General features: G+C 41.3%; 1 protein-coding gene and 1 pseudogene across 3 annotated transcripts in view; both read left to right on the top strand.

Annotated features, from left to right (window-relative positions):
• RBP2 (retinol binding protein 2) overlaps positions 1-17,450 on the top strand; it is a 118,850-nt gene that overhangs the window by 84,788 nt on the left and 16,612 nt on the right. For 2 of the 3 annotated variants that reach the window (XM_030330406.1, XM_030330407.1), the window contains exon 2: positions 11,224-11,347. The exons of the other annotated variant lie outside the window; for it this stretch is intronic. In XM_030330406.1, coding sequence (XP_030186266.1) covers positions 11,275-11,347 — 73 coding nt within the window. In that variant the 5' untranslated portion in view covers positions 11,224-11,274. The remainder of the gene's footprint in view (positions 1-11,223; positions 11,348-17,450) is intronic. 3 annotated transcript variants of the gene reach the window in all.
• Positions 1,345-10,706, top strand: LOC115523778 (annotated as a pseudogene).

Below are 17,450 nucleotides of genomic sequence, written 5' to 3'. Positions count from 1 at the left end.
GGTTTGCTAATATTTTGTTGAGATTTTGTGCATCTATGTCCATAAGAGATATTGGCCTATAGTTTTCTTTATAGTATTATCTTCGGTTTTGGCATCAGGTAATGCTGGCCTTGTAGAAATTTGAAAGTTTTCCTTTCTTTTCTATTTTTTAGAATAGCTTGAGAAGAATAGGTATTCTTTTTAAATGCTTTGTTAGAATTCAACTGTGAAGCCATCTGGTCCTAGACTTTTGTTTATTGGGAGTTTTTCCTTTATTATTGATTCAATTTCATTGCTAGCAATCTGTTCAAAGATTGTACATATCTAGGACTGTATCCATTTATTCCAGGTTGTCCAATTTGTTGACATAATTTTTCATACTATTCTTTTATAATTGTTTGTATTTCTGTGGTTGTTATTTCTCCTCCTTCTGTTCTGATTTTATTTGACTCCTTTCTTTTTTCTTGATGGGTCTGGAAAAGGCTTATCAATTATGTTTATCGTTTCAAAGAACCAGCTCTTGATTTCATTGATCTTTTCACTTGCTTTTTTCAGTATTTCATTTATTTTTGTTCTCATCTTTATGATTTCCTTCCTTCTATTAGCTTTGGATTTTATTTGTTATTTTTCTAATTCCTTTAGGTTGTTTGACATTTTTCCTGGTTTTTGAGGTAGACCTGTATTGCTATATGCTTTTCTCTTAGAACTGCTATTGCTGTTTCCCAAAGATTTGGAACTATTGTGTTTTCATTTTCATGTCTCCATGAATTTTTTTAGTTTCCTTTTTCACTCATTGGTTGTTTGAGAACATATTTTTTAGCCTCCATGTGTTTGTGTTTTTTTCTTATAAGTTTTTTCTAGTTTTATACCAGTGGGGTCAGAAAAGATGCTTGATATGATTTCAATCCTAATAAGGACCTCTTTTGTTGCCTAACATATGATCTATCCTGGAGAATGTTCCATGCGAACTTGAAAATAATTTGTATTCTGATGTTTTTTGATGGAATGTTCTGAATATATCTGTAGGTTGAGCTGGTCTAATGTGTCATTTGAAGCCACTATTTCCTTGCTGATTTTCTGTCCAGATGATCTATCCATTGATGTAAATGGAATGTCAAAGTTCTCTACTATTATTGTATTACTGTCAATCTCTTCCTTTATGTCTGTTAATATTTGCTTTATGTATTTAGATCCTCCAGTGTTGCGTGCATAGCTATTTACAGTTGTTATATCCTATTGTTGGATTGATTCCTTTTCATTATGTCATGCCCTTCTTTTCCTCTTCTACAGTCTTTGCTTTAAAGTCTACTTGGTCTGCAGGAAGAAACGATAGTGGCTGAACCCAGAGAAGTGGTGGTGTCCCCTATGGACAATGGGTTCCTCAGCCTGGACTCGCCCACTTATGTCCTGTACATGAAGAGAGCAGAATGGGCAGATATAGGGGTGCCTGGGTGGCTCAGTTGGTTAAGTGTCCGACTTCGGCTCAAGTCATGATCTCATGATTTGTGAGTTCAAGCCCCACATCGGGCTCTGTGCCGACAGCTTGGAGCCTGGAGGCTGCTTCAGATTCTGTGTCTCCTTCTCTCTCTGCTCTTCCCCCACCCACACTCTGTCTCTCTCTCTCTCTCTCTCTCTCTCTCTCTCTCTCTCAAATAAATAAACATTAAAAAAAAAGATTGGGCAAATATACATCTAGTGCCACAGAATTATGGCCCCAATACAGTGGTCTAGATCATTTGTAACAAATAATTTAGAAATGTTTATGATTATTTTGGGCTTATTCTGCGATATGATGAAAGAAGTGAATGAGCTTTTAAACTAATGAGAGGTGTTATTGAGTCAAATGCAGCCAATTATACAGTATGGCATTTTTGGAGAGTTCTCTTAAAGTCACTTCAAAAAGATCTACATGAAAAAATGTACTATATCACTGCAATAATTGAGGAACATCTGCAAAACTATCAAGTTTGGCATTATAGGAGAGTACTAGCGGACTAGCTAAAAGATCCATCTCAGGAGCTTGAGCTTATTGCTGATATTCTTAATTAGATGCAAAGGAATTATCATCCCTGGCAACATCAACAATGGGTTATTCGGGAATTTAAATTTTGGGATAATGAGCTGCAGCATGTGGACCAACTTTTTTTTTTTAAGTTTGTTTGTTTGTTTATTTATTTATTTGTTTATTTATTTATTTATTTATTTTGAGAGAGAGAGAGAGAGAGAGAGAGAGAATGAACGTGCATGGGTGGGACAGAGAGAGATGGAGAGAGAGAGAGAAACCTAAGCAGGCTCTGCACTGTCAGCACAGAGTCCGATGTGGGACTCAAACTCATGAATGGTGAGATCATGACCTGAGCTGAAGCCTGACACAACCGACTGAGCCACTCAGGTGCTACAGTGAGTGGACCAACTTCTTAAAGAGGATGTGAGAAACAACTCTGTCTGGAATCAAAGATACTTCACATCTGACACCACTGGCTACAAAGATCATGCTGTATTGGAGAGAGAAGTCCAGTTAGTAATATGCTTCACTTCTTTACTCATTAAAACAACATTTGTGTGTCTATCATGTCTCAGGCATTGGAGATACAGCAAAGATCAAGACTGCCCTTGATCCTGCCCTCATGGAACTAATAGGACAGAATACTTAGATGAACTGTATAATGACAAATTTACAGATACTGTAATATATCTCTACTTTGTAGTGTCTTACGTTTCTTGAAATATTGTTGCTACTACAGATTGAGAAGAAATCAGATTTCATAGTATCTCAGAAGCTTTATTTTAAAACTATCTCATTAAATTCTGGTGCCCTTTAGATAATAGTCTCCACTGACCATGTTATCATTGCAGGGTTTGGAGCAGGGTAAGTCTTTGTTGTAAGGGGCTGTCCTCTATAGATTGTAGGATGTTGAGCAGCAGTCCTGGCCTTTGGCTGTAACAAACAAAAACATCCCCAGACATTGACAAATGTCCCCTGTGGGGCAAAACCATCCCCAGTTGAAACTGCTCTTTTAGCATACAAAAAGCTGTTGTGAGAACGAGGGTTTTCTGAATTGGCATGGATTTCTATGTTAATATCCATAAACATTAATAGCCACCTCTTTTCAGGAAAAAAAAAATGTCTACTTGATTTGACCTAAGTATTGCTATCCTGGCTTTTTTTTTTCTCACTTTGATTTGCATGGTATATGTTTTTCCATCCCTTCACTTTGAATCTGTATGTGACTTAAGGTCTGAAGTGAGTCTCTTGTAGACAGCATATAAATGGGTATTACTTTTTTATCCATTCAGTCACCCTATGTCTTTTGATTGGAGCATTTGGTTCATTTATATTTAAGGAAATTTTTTTAAGTTTATTTATTTATTTATTTATTTATTTTGAGAGAGAGAGAGAGAGAGAGAGAGAGCATACATGTGTATACACATGTATGAGGGTGGGGAGGGGCAGAGAGAGCGGGAGAGAGAGAATCCCCAGCAGGCTCCATGCTGTCGGTGTGGAGCCCAGCTCAGGGCTCGATCTCAAAAACCATGAGATCATGACCGGAGCTGAAATCAAGAGTCAGACACTTAACCAACTGAACCACCCAGGTGCCCCCATTCAACGTAATTATTGGTAAGTATATACTTATTGCCATTTTGTTAATTGTTTTCTGGTTGATTTTGTAGTTCTTCTGTTTCTTCTTTCTTCTCTTAGTCTTTTCCTTTGTTGTCTGATGACTTTCTTTAGTGTTATGCTTGGATTCCCCTTCTTTTTATTTATTTATTTTTTGTATCTACTATAGGTTTCAGATTTGTGATTACCATCAGTTTCGTATATAACATCTTATGTATATAGCAGTCTATATTAAGTTTGTCGCTTAAGTTTAAATACATTCTAAAAGCACTAAAATTTTACTCCCCTCACCATGTTTTATGTGTACAATGTCATATTTTACATCTTAATTTTTTTGTATCACTTGACTAATTTTTATAGATATAATTGATTTTTACTAGTTTAATGTTTTAACCTTCATATGACTTTATAAGTGATTAATCTACTATCTTTACTACATGCTTGCTTTTACCAGTGAAATTTTTTCCTTTCATAATTTTCTTACTTCCAGTTATGGTCTCCTCTTTTTCCACTGAAAGAATTCCCTTTACCATTTTTTTTTAAGGATGGCTTAGTGTTTATGAACTCCTTTAACTTTTGTTTGTCTGGGAAACTGTATCTCCTCTTCTATTCTGAATGATAATGTTAGTGGGTAGAATATTCTTGGTTGTAGGTTTTTTACTTTTTGGTACTTTGAATATATCATGCCACTCCCTTCTGGCCTATAAAGTTTCTGCTGAAAAATTAGCTTATAGCCTCATAGGATTTTCTTTGTATATAACTATTTTCTTTTCTCTTGCTGCTTTTTTTTTCTTTGTTTAATCCTCACAGCTTTCATTACTATTTTTTTTAATATAATTTATTGTCAAATTGGCTAACATACAGTGTGTAAAGTGTGCTCTTGGTTTTGGGGTAGATTCCTATGGTCCATCGCTTACATACAACACCCAGTGCTCATCCCAACAAGTGCCCTCCTCAGTGCCCATCACCCATTTTCCCCTCTCTCCCACTCCCCCTGCATCAACCCTCAGTTTGTTTTCTGTATTTAAGAGTCTCTTATGATTTACCTCCCACCCTCTATGTTTGTAACTATATTTTTCCCCTTCCCTTCCCCCATGGTATTATGTTGTTTCTCAAGATCCATATATGAGTGAAAACATGATTTCTGTCATTCTCCGACTGACTTATTTCACTCAGGGTAATACCTTCTAGTTCCATCCACATTGCTGCAAATGGCACGATTTCATTCTTTCTCATTGCCAGCTAGTATCCCATTGTATATATAAACCACATCTTTATCCATTCATCAGTTGATGGACAGTTAGTCTCTTTCCATAATTTGGCTATTGTTGAAAGTACTGCTATTGGGGTGCATGTGCTCCTATGAATCAGCACTCCTATATCCTTTGGATAAATTCCTAGTAGAGCTATTGCTGGGTCATAGGGTAGTTCTATTTTTAATTTTTTGAGGAACCTCTACACTGTTTTCCAGAGTGGCTGCACCAGTTTGCATTCCCACCAACAGTGCAAGAGGATTCCCATCTCTCTACATCCTTGCCAACATCTGTTGTTTCCTGAGTTGTTCATTTTAGCCACTCTGATCATTGTGAGGTGGTATCTCAGTGTGGTTTTGATTTGTATTTCTCTGATGGTGAGTGATGTAGAGCATATTTTCATGTGTCTGTTGGCCATTTGAATGTCTTCTTTGAAAAAGTGTCTATTCCTGTCTTCTGCCCATTTCTTCACTGGATTATTTGTTTTTTCAGTGTTGAGTTTGGTGATTTCTTTATAGATTTTGGATACTAGCCTTTTATCCAATATGCCATTTGAAAATATCTTCTCCCATTCTGTCAGTTGCCTTTTAGTTTTGTGATTGTTTCCTTTGCAGTGCAGAAGCCTTTTATCTTGATGAAGTCCCAATAGTTCATTTTTGCTTTAAATTCCCTTGCTTTTGGAGATGTGTCAAGCAAGAAATTGCTGCGGCTGAAGTCAAAGAGATTGTTGCCTGATTTCTCCTCTAGAGTTTTGATGGTTTCCTGTCTGATATTTAGGTCTTTCATCCATTTTGAGTTTATTTTTGTGTATGGTGTAAGAAAGTGGTCTAGGTTCATTCTTCTGCATGTCGCTGTCCAGTTCTCCCAGGACCGTTTGCTAAAAAGACTGTCTTTTTTCCATTGGATACTCTTTCCTGCTTTGTCAAAGATTACTTGGCCATATATGTGTGGGTCCAATTCTGGGTTCTCTATTCTATTCCATTTGTCTGTGTCTGTTTTTGTACCATCTGTTTCTGCTTTTAAAATTCTCTGCTTATTACTACTTTTTGTCATTTTTACTTTTTAAAATTATTGTGTGTCTGGTGCGGACCTCCTTGGGTTCATCTTGTTAGGGCCTGTCTGTGCTTCTGTGCCCAAGATGCCTGTTTCCTTCCCCCATATTATGGAAGGTTTCACTGGTTATTTCTTCAAATAAGTTTTCTGCCCCTTTCTGTTTCTCACCTCTTTCTGGGATGGCTCTAATGTGAATATTATTACATTTGATGATATTGCTGGTCCCTTAATCTATTCTCATTCTTTATTATTATTTTTTCCCGTTCACCTTGGTTACTTTTTATTATCCTGTTTTCCAGATCACTGACCCATTCCTTTGTGTCCTCTAATCATCTGTTAATTGTTTCCACTGTATTTTTAAAATTTCAATTATTGAATTCTTCAGCTCTGATTTGTTATTTTTTATATTTTCTCTTTGTTGAAGTTCTTATTGTGCTCATCCACTTTTCTGTTAAGTTTAGTGCATATCCTTATGACTATTACTTTGAATTCTTTATTAGGAATATTGCTTAAGATGTTTCATTTAGTTCTTTTACTGTGACTTTGTCTGATTTTTTCATTTGGGAGATATTCCTCTGTCAACTCATTTTGTCTCTCTGTGTTTGTTTCTATGTATTAGGTAGGTCAGCTACATCTCCTGGTCTTGAAAGTTGTGGCCTTGTGAAGTAGGGGTCTTGTGGTGCCATATAGTGCAATCCTCTCTGGTCACCAGAACCAGGCACTTCAGGAGTATCCCCTGCGTGGGCTGCATGCATCCTCCTCTTGAGACTAAACTGTAATTGCCTTCAGCCCAACTGGCTTCAATGACCTGCTTTGCCTGCTATGGGCATACTGGGCAGGGTTTGGTCCCTGTTGAGAGTCCTGTCTGAGGTCACTGAGGTCTTGTTGGTGGGTGGGGCTGGCAGTCAGATTAGCTGTTTGCACTTAGCCTCTCTGCCACAGCTGCAGGCATACAAAGGGCAGGGCTTGCTCTCTGGACAGTCAGGTAAGAGGCCCATCTGCTACAACTGCAATGCTGGTGTGTAGAATTATCTTCCTCCCTCCCCAGGGCAGGAGTCACTTTGGAGTGGCACCAGTCCTGGCCACGGTTGCCTACAGAGTCTCAAAGGACAGGAGCTGTTTTGGAGGCATACCTGAAGAAGCTAGCAGGTTGGGCATGGTGGGCTCTGCAGGGAAACACAGGGGCAGGGCTCACAGGCTAACAGGGTAGATGGAGAGTATTAGCTCTAGCTCCCACAAACATCAGGCCATCTAGACTGGAGGAGAAGAAGAGAAATTCTTTTCTTCCTGGAGATGTCTCCTAAAATTCCCTGCCTCACCAGCACACATTTTAAGATTAGTCAATAAATCTCCTTCATGTCTAACACAGGTAATTTTCAAACTGCTTTATTTGTGCTGTGTCTTGAGCTGAGTTGTTTATTATGCTGGCTTTTTAATGGCAAGGACTCAGTTTCCTATCACCCTCCAATTCTCCCAGAGTTAAGTACACTGATTTTTAAAGTTCTTGGAGTTAACCCCCAGTGATTTTTAAAGATCCTCAAGTTAAGCCCTGCTGGATTTCAAAGCCAGATGTTACAGGGACTCATCTTCCGAATGCAGGTACCCAGGGCCAGTGGTGCCTGGTATGGGGTCTGACCCTCTCACTTCTCTATGTCTGTGATGTCCTTCCCACTTGTAGTTAGTCTCACTGGGGGAGCTAGGTTCCCAATTACTTCTCTACCTTTCCTACCCCTTTCAACATGACTTTCAACCTAAGATTAAGTGGAAAGTCTATTCTGCCAGAGTTCAGGTCATTTTCACAGTTAGTTGCATAGATGTAGCTGTTATCTCTGTGTGCCCACGGGATGAGATTACAAATAAATCTGACCCTTGGTAGGGCTTGAGAACCACTTCTTTAGAGGTTTCTCCTAAGTTTTTCAGATAATATTTTTTTAAGTTTATTTATTTATTTTGAAAGAGACAGAGACAGCATGAGTGGGCTAGGAGCATGAGAGACACAGAGAGAGGGAGAGAGAGAATCTCAAGCAGGCTCCACACTGCCAGTGCAAAGTCCGACACAGGGCTCACAAATTATGAGTTCATGACCTGTGCTGAAACCAAGAGTTGGACGCTTAACTGACTGAGCCACCCAGGTGTCCCCAGCTAATATTTTTTAATGTTTATTTATTTATTTTGAAGGAGAGAGTGCACAAGCATGGGGAGGGGCAGAGAGAGAGGGAGAGAGAGAATCCCAAGCAGGCTCCCTGCTATCAGTGCAGAGCCCAACACAGGCCTTGATCTTATGGTTTGCGAGAACTGTGGGATTATAACCCGAGCCGAAACCAAGAGTCAGTTGCTTAACCAACAGAGCCACCCAGGCACCCCTCAGATAATATTTAAACTTATATTTCTTAAAACCATCTAGTCAATCAATAATTATAGCCTCCTTAGCACACACATCAATCAGCTAATTTCCCATGTGGGTATAATATGGGATTTTAGTTTGAGATGCTACTAAATCTTTTTTGCAAAAATAATCATGAATGAATGCATGAATGAAAATGTTTTTTATGGTTTTTTTAAAGCTTATTTGTTTATTATGATACCGAGAGAGAGCATGTAAGCAGGAGGAGGGGCAGAGAAAGAAGAAGAGAGAATCCCAAACAGGCTCCACCTTATCAGCCACAGAGCCCAAGGCATGGCTCAAACCCACAAACCCTGAGATCATGAGCTGAGCCAAAATCAAGAGTCAGATGCTTAACCAACTCAGCCACCCAGGCGCCCATGAGTAAAAATGGTTTTATTCATTAAAAAAAATTTTTTTTAATGTTTATTTATTTTTGAGAGATACAGAGACAGAGAGATAGAGACAGAGAGTGGAGGGGTGGGGGCAGAGAGAGAAGGAGACACAGAATCTGAAGGAGGCTCCAGGCTCTGAGCTGTCAGCACAGAACCCGACGCGGGGCTTGAACTCAGAGACCACGAGATCATGACCTGAGCCGAAGTCAGGCGCTCAACCAACTGAGCCACCCAGGCACCCCTGTTTTATTCATTTTTAAGTTAAAGTTTAATTTATATACGATAGAAAGGAACAGATACAAATTGCAGAGTTTTAGTTTTAGCAGTTGTCATACAGCCACCATATGAATTATAGACATTTCCATCTTACCTCGCCAAGAAATTTCCCTTGTGTCCTTTCCTATCCCCACCTTCTCTTCTTGTACTCACCAAATCACTGATCTATTTTCTTTCACTGTAGATTAGATCCTTTTTCTGGAGTTTCTTATGAGTGAAACTATGCAGTATATGACCATTTGTGTCAAGTTTCTTTCCCTCAGCATAATACCTATGAGATTCATTCACATCATTAAGTGTATCAGGAGATTTTTCCTTTTTACTCTTGAGTAGGATTCTATTGTGTGAATATACCACAATTTGTTTATCCATTAATTTGTCAATGAATGTTTGGGTTGATTCCAGTTTGGGGCTATAATGTCTGAAATAATTTTAGTTTTAAAACCCTGATATTTTAATGAAGTTGACTGCATTTAGAATTCTTAGTCAAAAGTATTTCCCCTTATCACTGCAAAATACTGTTCTATTGTTGTCTTCCATCAAAGTTGTTGAGAAGTCTGATATCAAGATGATTATTATATTGTTTATTTATAGGTAATCTATATGGTTGTTTTGTTTTCTCTGGAAGATTTTAGAATTTCATTTTTATTTTGATGCTCTAAGTTTCCACCAGTGTATTCTATGTTACAAACATTCTGGGAATTTCCTCAACTCTATCATCCAGTTTACTAATTCTCTCTCCAGCTGTGTTTAATCAGCTATTTAACCCACCGATTACCTTTCATATTTTAATGACTTCATTTTTTAATTTCTATAACTACTCTCTGGTTATTTTTCAATATATTTTTAAATGTCTTTTTATCCATTTTCATGTTTTTAAGTGCTTTTAATTTTTTTCTCATTATAAAATACTTATTTTATAGTTTGTAACTGGCCATTTGTATTACCTGAGGTCTTAGAAGTCTAATTTGACTGTATATTTCTGCTGATGTGTGCTTTTTTGGTGGATTTTCATATGTGTTTAACAATTTTGGATGAGCTCACAGTTGGCTGACTTTATCACAGGGAATTCTGGTTGGCCTGGTTTGAAGATATATCCCTCCAGACAGTTTTTACATTAAATTCTTGCAGCCTATAAGTTTTGCAAGCTCCAGGACTCCATTTATTTAATACATTGGCTAGCAGAAAGCATAAGCTCAAACCCTAAACCAGAGGCAAAGCAGGATAGAACTTCTTTTTCACTCACATAGATCCCAGGCTAAATAGACACACTTTCTTACTGTCTCTGGGAATATTTTGACTATTTCACATTCTCAGTGACAGAGTAGTCTGTTCAGTGTTTTGGTTTTATGCAAACATTTTAGTTTCAACTTCCCACCTGATACAGGGTGAATGCCTCCACCCACCCATTAAAATTAAAATCTCTGGTTTATTGAAATTAGCAACCTCATTTTTGCCCCCAACTCTCTCCCATACCAGGTCAGCTTTTAATTATTTTCTTTCAAAGGAGGCCTATAGGAGACTCAGTTGGAGGTAGGAGGGGTCACGTAGAGGTCCTTGAATCTTAACCTTTAGGGGAATACCTACTGTTCCAACCTAGAAGGCTAAGTGATCAGCTTATAGAAGCTTCTGACTGGACACCAAATAATGAAGTCTGGTGCTACTTATCTACCTGCTTCTTCTGTTTTTCACAGTATAGCAGCTCCTGTTCAGGCCTCATCTCTCAGAACTATGCATCAGAACAGTAAACCGACCCATTTTCTCACCCCTGGGGACAGCCAATCTGGGAAATAGCCCAAACTAAGAGTCCTTGTCCAAATGCCAGCTATGCCCCCTATTTTGGTCAAGGTGATCTTCAGCTTGCTCCTGATGGCTTAAAGCAGAGTCCCACTGCCCCTCTGCCTTCCATCTGGCCTCCCTCCTTGTCTGGCTTGCTTTTAGTAGATTGGGCACTGCCCAGTGTGGGGTGGACACTGAATATTTGTTTTCCTCAAATGCCAGACAGTGTTTAGTTTGGGTCCAAGAGCTCTCTTGGGCTTCCAAAAATGGGCTTCTCTGGACCCCTGCATATGGTACAGGTCACTGGGGCACCCATGTGGCCACATTGGACTTTGAGCGTGGGTTGCTCATAGTCCTGCTGCACTTTGCAAAGGAAAGGAAAGGTTTTTTTGGTTGTGCTTACGATCTTTGAACCTGTTATCTCAAAGCCATAAACCTAGTCACTAGGCTATAAAAGTAGCTCATTTCAATATGTTCTCCCTGCAGCCTACTCCTTGACATTCAACATTCACCCACACTAAACCAGAAGCTATCACCATGACAAGGGACCAGAATGGAACCTGGGAGATGGAGAGTAATGACAACTTTGAAGGCTACATGAAAGCCCTAGGTAAGGGAGAGGACAGGGATGGAAGGGGGGGGTCACTTTGGGAGAACTTTAGTCTGGCCCTCCAGACAGTGCCGTTATGGAGTTCAACAGATCTGTATGTAAGCCTTGCTCCTTATTTGCTAGGTATGTAATAATAGGTATGTCATAGAAATTCTGAAACTCAGATTCCTCACTGTAAATTGGGAATAATAATAAATGAGATTATGTCTGGAATGTCCTCAAAATAATACCTGGCACACAGAAAAGATACATGAATGTGGGGTACACATACACACATACATGCACACATGGAGTAAAATCAAACTTGACAAGATAAATACAGTAGCTCTCCCGCTTTGGATCGCCATCTATTAGATAGCCAGTTAGACCTGATATTATCCATGAATGACCCTGCATTGCTCTTGTGGCAGGCTTGTGGTGGGGAAGCAGACAAGGAGTGGCTAAATTTGTTATTCTAGAGAACATGAGACCCACAGAAGGCTAGGAGTGGCTTTTGGCATACAGGTCAAACAACTCACTGCTTACCTGGCTTTTGAACTGGACTCCAGGCCAAAAGCTTGATCAGTGTGTGTCCTGAGTTGACTCTCTTGTGGGATCTCTGGTGGGCTGACAGAAATCATATAACACCTGAAGGAGGAGCTCACTATGTGGGGCAGCTGCCATGGGCCAGGCGCTGGGCAGGGAGCTTTGGCTGCCTGTGCTTATTTCAGGCAACAGCCTGCAACAGCCTCCTCATCACCTTTTCCAGCTTTAGAACTTTCCACATAAGGAGCTCCAGGTTGGAATTTCCCCACTGCTAAGGCTGCACATGGGGTCAGAGGTCCAATAATCTGGATATGAAGATGGGAAGTCTCACCAAGAATGGGAATTGTGGAATTTTCTGTGCAATTAACTTCTAGTTTGATGAACATTTCTTTTTTTTAACATTTATTTATTTTTGAGAGAGAGAGACAGAGCACAAGCACAGGGAAGGGCAGAGAGGGAGGGAGACACAGAATCTGAAGGAGCTCCAGGCTCTGAGCCTTTAGCACAGAGCCCAATGTGGGGCTCGAACTCACAGACTGTAAGATCATGACCTGAGCTGAAGTTGGACACTTAATCGATTGATACTCCATTGAGGAACATTTATACTCTGTCAGTGAACAAGGAGAGCTGACATATTGTGTGATGTATAGAGATTGGAACTTTCTTCATGTACTTTAGACATGTTTCCAATACAGAATAGCTTTCTTTTCCCTCTTGGCTGTCAGAATTTTACCTCAAATACTTGGGGGAGGAGGAGGGAGGCACAAATCTTCCTTCCAGAGCTCCAAACCTGTTGCACTGAGGTTAGTGTCCTGAATAGACAACAGAAATGGAAGATTGAGGGGTGCCTAGGTGGCTCAGTTGTTTAAGTGTCCAGCTCTTCGTTTCAGTTCAGGTCATGACCTCACAGTTAGTGAGTTTGAGGCACATCAGGCTCTGTGCTGACAGTATAGACCCTGCTTGGGATTCTCTCCCTCTCTCTCTTCTCCTCCCCATCTCACTCTTTCTCAAAATAAATAAATAAACCTAAAAAATTGTTTTAAATTAAAAAAAAAAGAAATGGAAGACTGATTCTACACATGGGCAGATGGTCTGGAGCTTAGCTCAGAAGTGTAATTCTGAACAAGATCATGCAGGTGAGGAAACCACACCAGAGGGGCCAGCCCACATAACGTTTGTTCTCTGACTTTGACCAATTTTTTAACCTTCCAGAACTAGTTTCCTCATCTGCCAGGTAGGAATAATAGTACTATCCACGGGCTGTTTGGCAGTTTCAAGCTCTCAGCCTGTGCTGAACAAGCCAGACTCAGGCAATATAATCAGAAAGCAATTTTGTGTCCTTTGCTGTGTTTTCTTAAATAATAAAGTCCTATGTTACTTCAAGTATAAAACTGAGTCTCAGTTCAGTTTTCAGTTGTGCAGACTGGTCCCTGATGCCCCCTCTCTAGGCTTCAGGTGAGAAGTAAACACCACTATTACCATCCCCTGGAAGCAACTGAGTGGGGCTGCCCCCACAATTTAATCTGCTACAGGCAACCCAGCAGACCTGTACAATTCCCTCACACCTACCCTGCAGGACAGGGGTTGCTTTCCCAACATTGACAAGTCAGGAAACTTGCCCTTTTGAGCATTCAAACCCTTGGCATTTGGGAAGAACATATGTGGAGATCTCTGCAAATCCCCCGATATGGAAATATCACTAAGTATAACTCTATTTCCTACTAAAGAACCATCACTTTCTTAGATTCTAATCCCTCCCACAAGGAGGTGGCTTTCTCTGGGGGACTGGTGGCTGGCTCAGTAGGGAAAGAGAGATTCCTGTTGAGAAATGGGTCTGGGTGGCAACCTGGCTTTGTCACTAGCCAGCGACTCACTCTACACATCAGCCTTCCCACATGACTCAGCTGCCAGCTTCAGCAGCATCACATGTCACAATAACCTTTGGTTTTATCCCAAATCATCAAAGTTACTAAGTGTTCAGAGACTGAGTGCCAAGGGTCAATGGTACCTCCTCTCCTGCCTTCTTAGGCACCTGGTGTTTCTTGAGGTCTTAGACTTTCTTGACAGCAAGGAAAGCAGCTGGTAAACTCTTGCACCCTAAGGGGTTTGTAGCTTTCTGAGGTCCCCCTGCAGCCTGGATCAGGGGATCAGGGAATGGGGGGAGTGGTCTTTAATTTAAAGGAGAGCCTGAGGAAGGCTTATCTAAAAATGAAGTTCCAGCATTGTGAGAGAATGCTGGCGGAGGTCTGTTAACTACCAAGGAGTGAGGCCAGTAGTGTCCAGACATGGGGAATCACTTGACTTTTCTACCACAGTTCAGACATTTGCCATGGAGGCCAGAGACTGTGCCATCTAAGGCAGAACCAAACCCAGTCTCTGCTCTCAAGGAGCTCAAACTTACATAGTCAGCCGAGTTATAGCCGTGCACAAACGGTGTTCCTGTTTTCTGCTGCAGTGTGACAAATCACCCCCAAATATAGTGGCTTGAAACAACTACAGTAATTTTATTATTGTCTCTCATGGTACTGGGGGCTGACCAGGTTTACCTGCTAGGTTCTTGCTAGGGGGCTTTCATTCCGTTGCATGTGGACAATAACTGAAGCTGGAGCCATCTCAAAGGCTTCCCCACTTCTGTGCCTGGCAGTAGGTACTGGCTGGCAGCTGAGGCTTCAGCTGGGCTGTCAATATCTACACATGGTGTTCCCATGTGGCCTGAGTCTCCTCACAGCATGCTTGCTGTATCCAAAGAGAGAGGAAGTGAAAGCTGAATGGCCTCTTATGATCCAGGCTCAGAAATCATAGAGCATCACTTCCATTGTATTCTATTGGTTGAAGTAGTCATGAGCCCACCTACCTCCAAGGGAAGAGTACACAGACCCGTCTCTCAGTGGGAGGAATGTTAAAGCCACATGGCAAGAATAGCTTGTAGGTTGAGAGGTACTGTTGCAGCCATTTAAAAAAATGCAATCTATCATCCATGAGACAGTAGGTGATTCCATCCCTTGAGCCCACAGCAAGATGTGTGTGTGGGTGGTGAGTGGAGCTACTAGACAATGTCACTGAAGGCTTCCTAAGTCCTGGGTGGGGTTTTGAAGGGAGGAGAGAATGGCTCCACACAGAAATGTAGTCAGGCATCGTTCTGTGGGTATGTGCAAAGGGCAGGCCAGTAAGAATGTGGTGTGGGCAGAGGGAACAGAAAAAGTTGTATTGCTAGAGGGTGAAGTGCAAGGAGGGGATTGAACAGAGTCAGAAAGGTAACAGGTCAGATCTTGAATGGGGTGTGCCACCACATGTGGACTTCATCCTACAAGGAGAAGAATTGTCTGCAGAAGAGAGAGAAAGCACCCATGCTCACCCCGACAACCAGGGGTGAATAGATCTGCAGAACTGTCAGAGAACTGAAGAGGTTGTTGCAATGGCCCTGGGAAGATGGTAAGAGCAGTGCCAAGAAGGTAGACAGGGGGATGTCCAGAGTGAGAAATAGACTAGATTTGGTTACTGGGTGGTGACAGGGCAGGGAAGGAGGCTGGAAAATGAAACACCTTAATGTAACTCAGTGAACCATCATGTAAATCAGCAAAGATGTGGACATATAATGGAAGGTTTGTATCCTAAAACTGCTCAGTTAATGTTCAATTTAGACATCTAGGAAATATTTAGTTCACCAATTGTAAATATTGGGGAAAATCCAGTTCTCCTCTTTACTTGGGAAAGAAGGTGGGGCCCATCTCCTATGAAGACCATCTTTTCGTTTAAATTAATATGCACAGATTTAAAAGAGCAGAGGCTACTGCAAAAAGTCCTAGTGTGTCTCTGGAAAGTTCAATCAGAAAGGAGGTAAGCTTAAAGGCTGAAGTCGAGCAGCCCTCACCTGAGTTGTCTCTGCCAGGAAAGGTTTCCTGAATACCCACAATGTTCCAAATCCTGTCCTAACGGTTTAAGAGCCACAGTCTACCATCAGAGATGAGCACGTGCCATGATGAGCATCATTCTAGAAATTCATATATATTATTTCATGTAATTTATTCAGTTGCAACAAATGCATTGAGCACCTATGACATGCCAAGAAATGTCCTATGCGCTGGTAACATAGTGGTAAATGAGGTGACAAATCCCTCTCACCTGAGGAGTGTACACACTAGTGGCCGTGAGAGAAAATAAATAAAGTAGGTAAGTGCTTTAAAGAAAACAAAAAGGACTTGTTGGGTGAACAGTGACGGGTGGTCAGAGAAGGCTGTTTGAGGAGCTGACAGGTGAGCCAAGGCTCAAATGCCAAGAAGCAGCGTCCCAGGTACAGGAGACAGCAGGTGCAGAGGTTCTGGGTGTGTTCAAGAAACACAAAGGTTGATGTGCTGGGAAGTGGAAAACAAAGAGAAGTTTAGACATTGTGGTGGAGGACAATCTACTTTATTTATATTCTTTAAGGATCACTGTGGCTACAGTGTAGAGAATGAATCACTGGAAGGCAAGACTAGAAGTAGGGAGGCCCATCCTAGGAGGCCACTGTGTTGTTCAGGCAAGAAGTAATGGTGGCTTGGGCTAGTAGTGCCCAGGGGTCTGGAGAAGAGAGAACAGGTTCAACATACAGTTTGGAGATAAAGCCAACAGGGCTTTTAGGGGAATGTGAAACCAGAGGATATGGGGGAAATGAAGATGGCCCCAGGCTTAGGGATGAACAATTGGGAAGATGCTGATCCCATAGGCTGAAATAGAGAAGACATGGGGGAGGCGTGAGTTTGGTAAGGGGTACTGGGCAGGGCAGAATGCACTGAGGGTTCTGTTTTGCATATTTTGATTTCACATGCCTGTTACACATCCAGCTGGAGTATTAAAATTGGCATATTGACGCAAGATCTAGAGCTCAGGGTATAGTCAGGGATCAAGATGGAAGGAATGTTTTCCATTTCATGGAATGAGGAATCCGAAGCCCAGGGAAGTGAAAGGACCTCCCCAGGGTCATCTGTGGTTGGGAAATGATGTTGCTCAGACAAGAGCCCAGTCTGCCTGCTTCCATCTCTCAAGCTCTTTCCATGGCACTATTCTAGGTACAAGTACTAAGCATGTGGATAGCAGAGGAGGAGCTCACTGGTAGTCAGAACGCTCAGAAACACTGGGTTACTAGGAGTCCCTGGGTAGAAATTAATTAACAAATGAGGGATAGGCAAAGGGAGAGGGAGAGGGAGAGAGAGAAAGAAAAAAATGTCTGATGACCCAAGGAGTTAATTTCACAAAATTTGGATTTCTGCTGGTGGTCCTAAGTCAAAGAAGTTATACACCTTGCCAAAGCCTTTACTTGAAGCAAAGACTGGTTGGACTTTTAAACAGAGAGAGTGCTGGGGGCAGAAAAGCCCCAGTGAAGATAAGCTCAGCCTCTTCCTAGCATCTTCCCCTAGGAGAGAGAGAGCCCCTTCTCCTCTAGGTTGTAATGGCAGCACCTCCACCCTGCCCCCAACCAAGTAGTGAGTACTAGATTATGGGTGGGGAGGTAAACTTGTGCCGGGGGAGCAGGGAGGCACCCAAGGTCTCCAGCCTGCCTCTGCTGGCTACAAAAGGTTTTAAACATATTTGGAGATGCCCA

The sequence above is a fragment of the Lynx canadensis genome, chromosome C2 (genome assembly GCF_007474595.2).
Source record: "Lynx canadensis isolate LIC74 chromosome C2, mLynCan4.pri.v2, whole genome shotgun sequence".
Lineage (NCBI taxonomy): Eukaryota > Metazoa > Chordata > Mammalia > Carnivora > Felidae > Lynx > Lynx canadensis.
The sequence above is the reverse complement of the archived record's forward strand: the minus strand, read 5'-3'. Positions and strand labels throughout refer to the sequence as shown.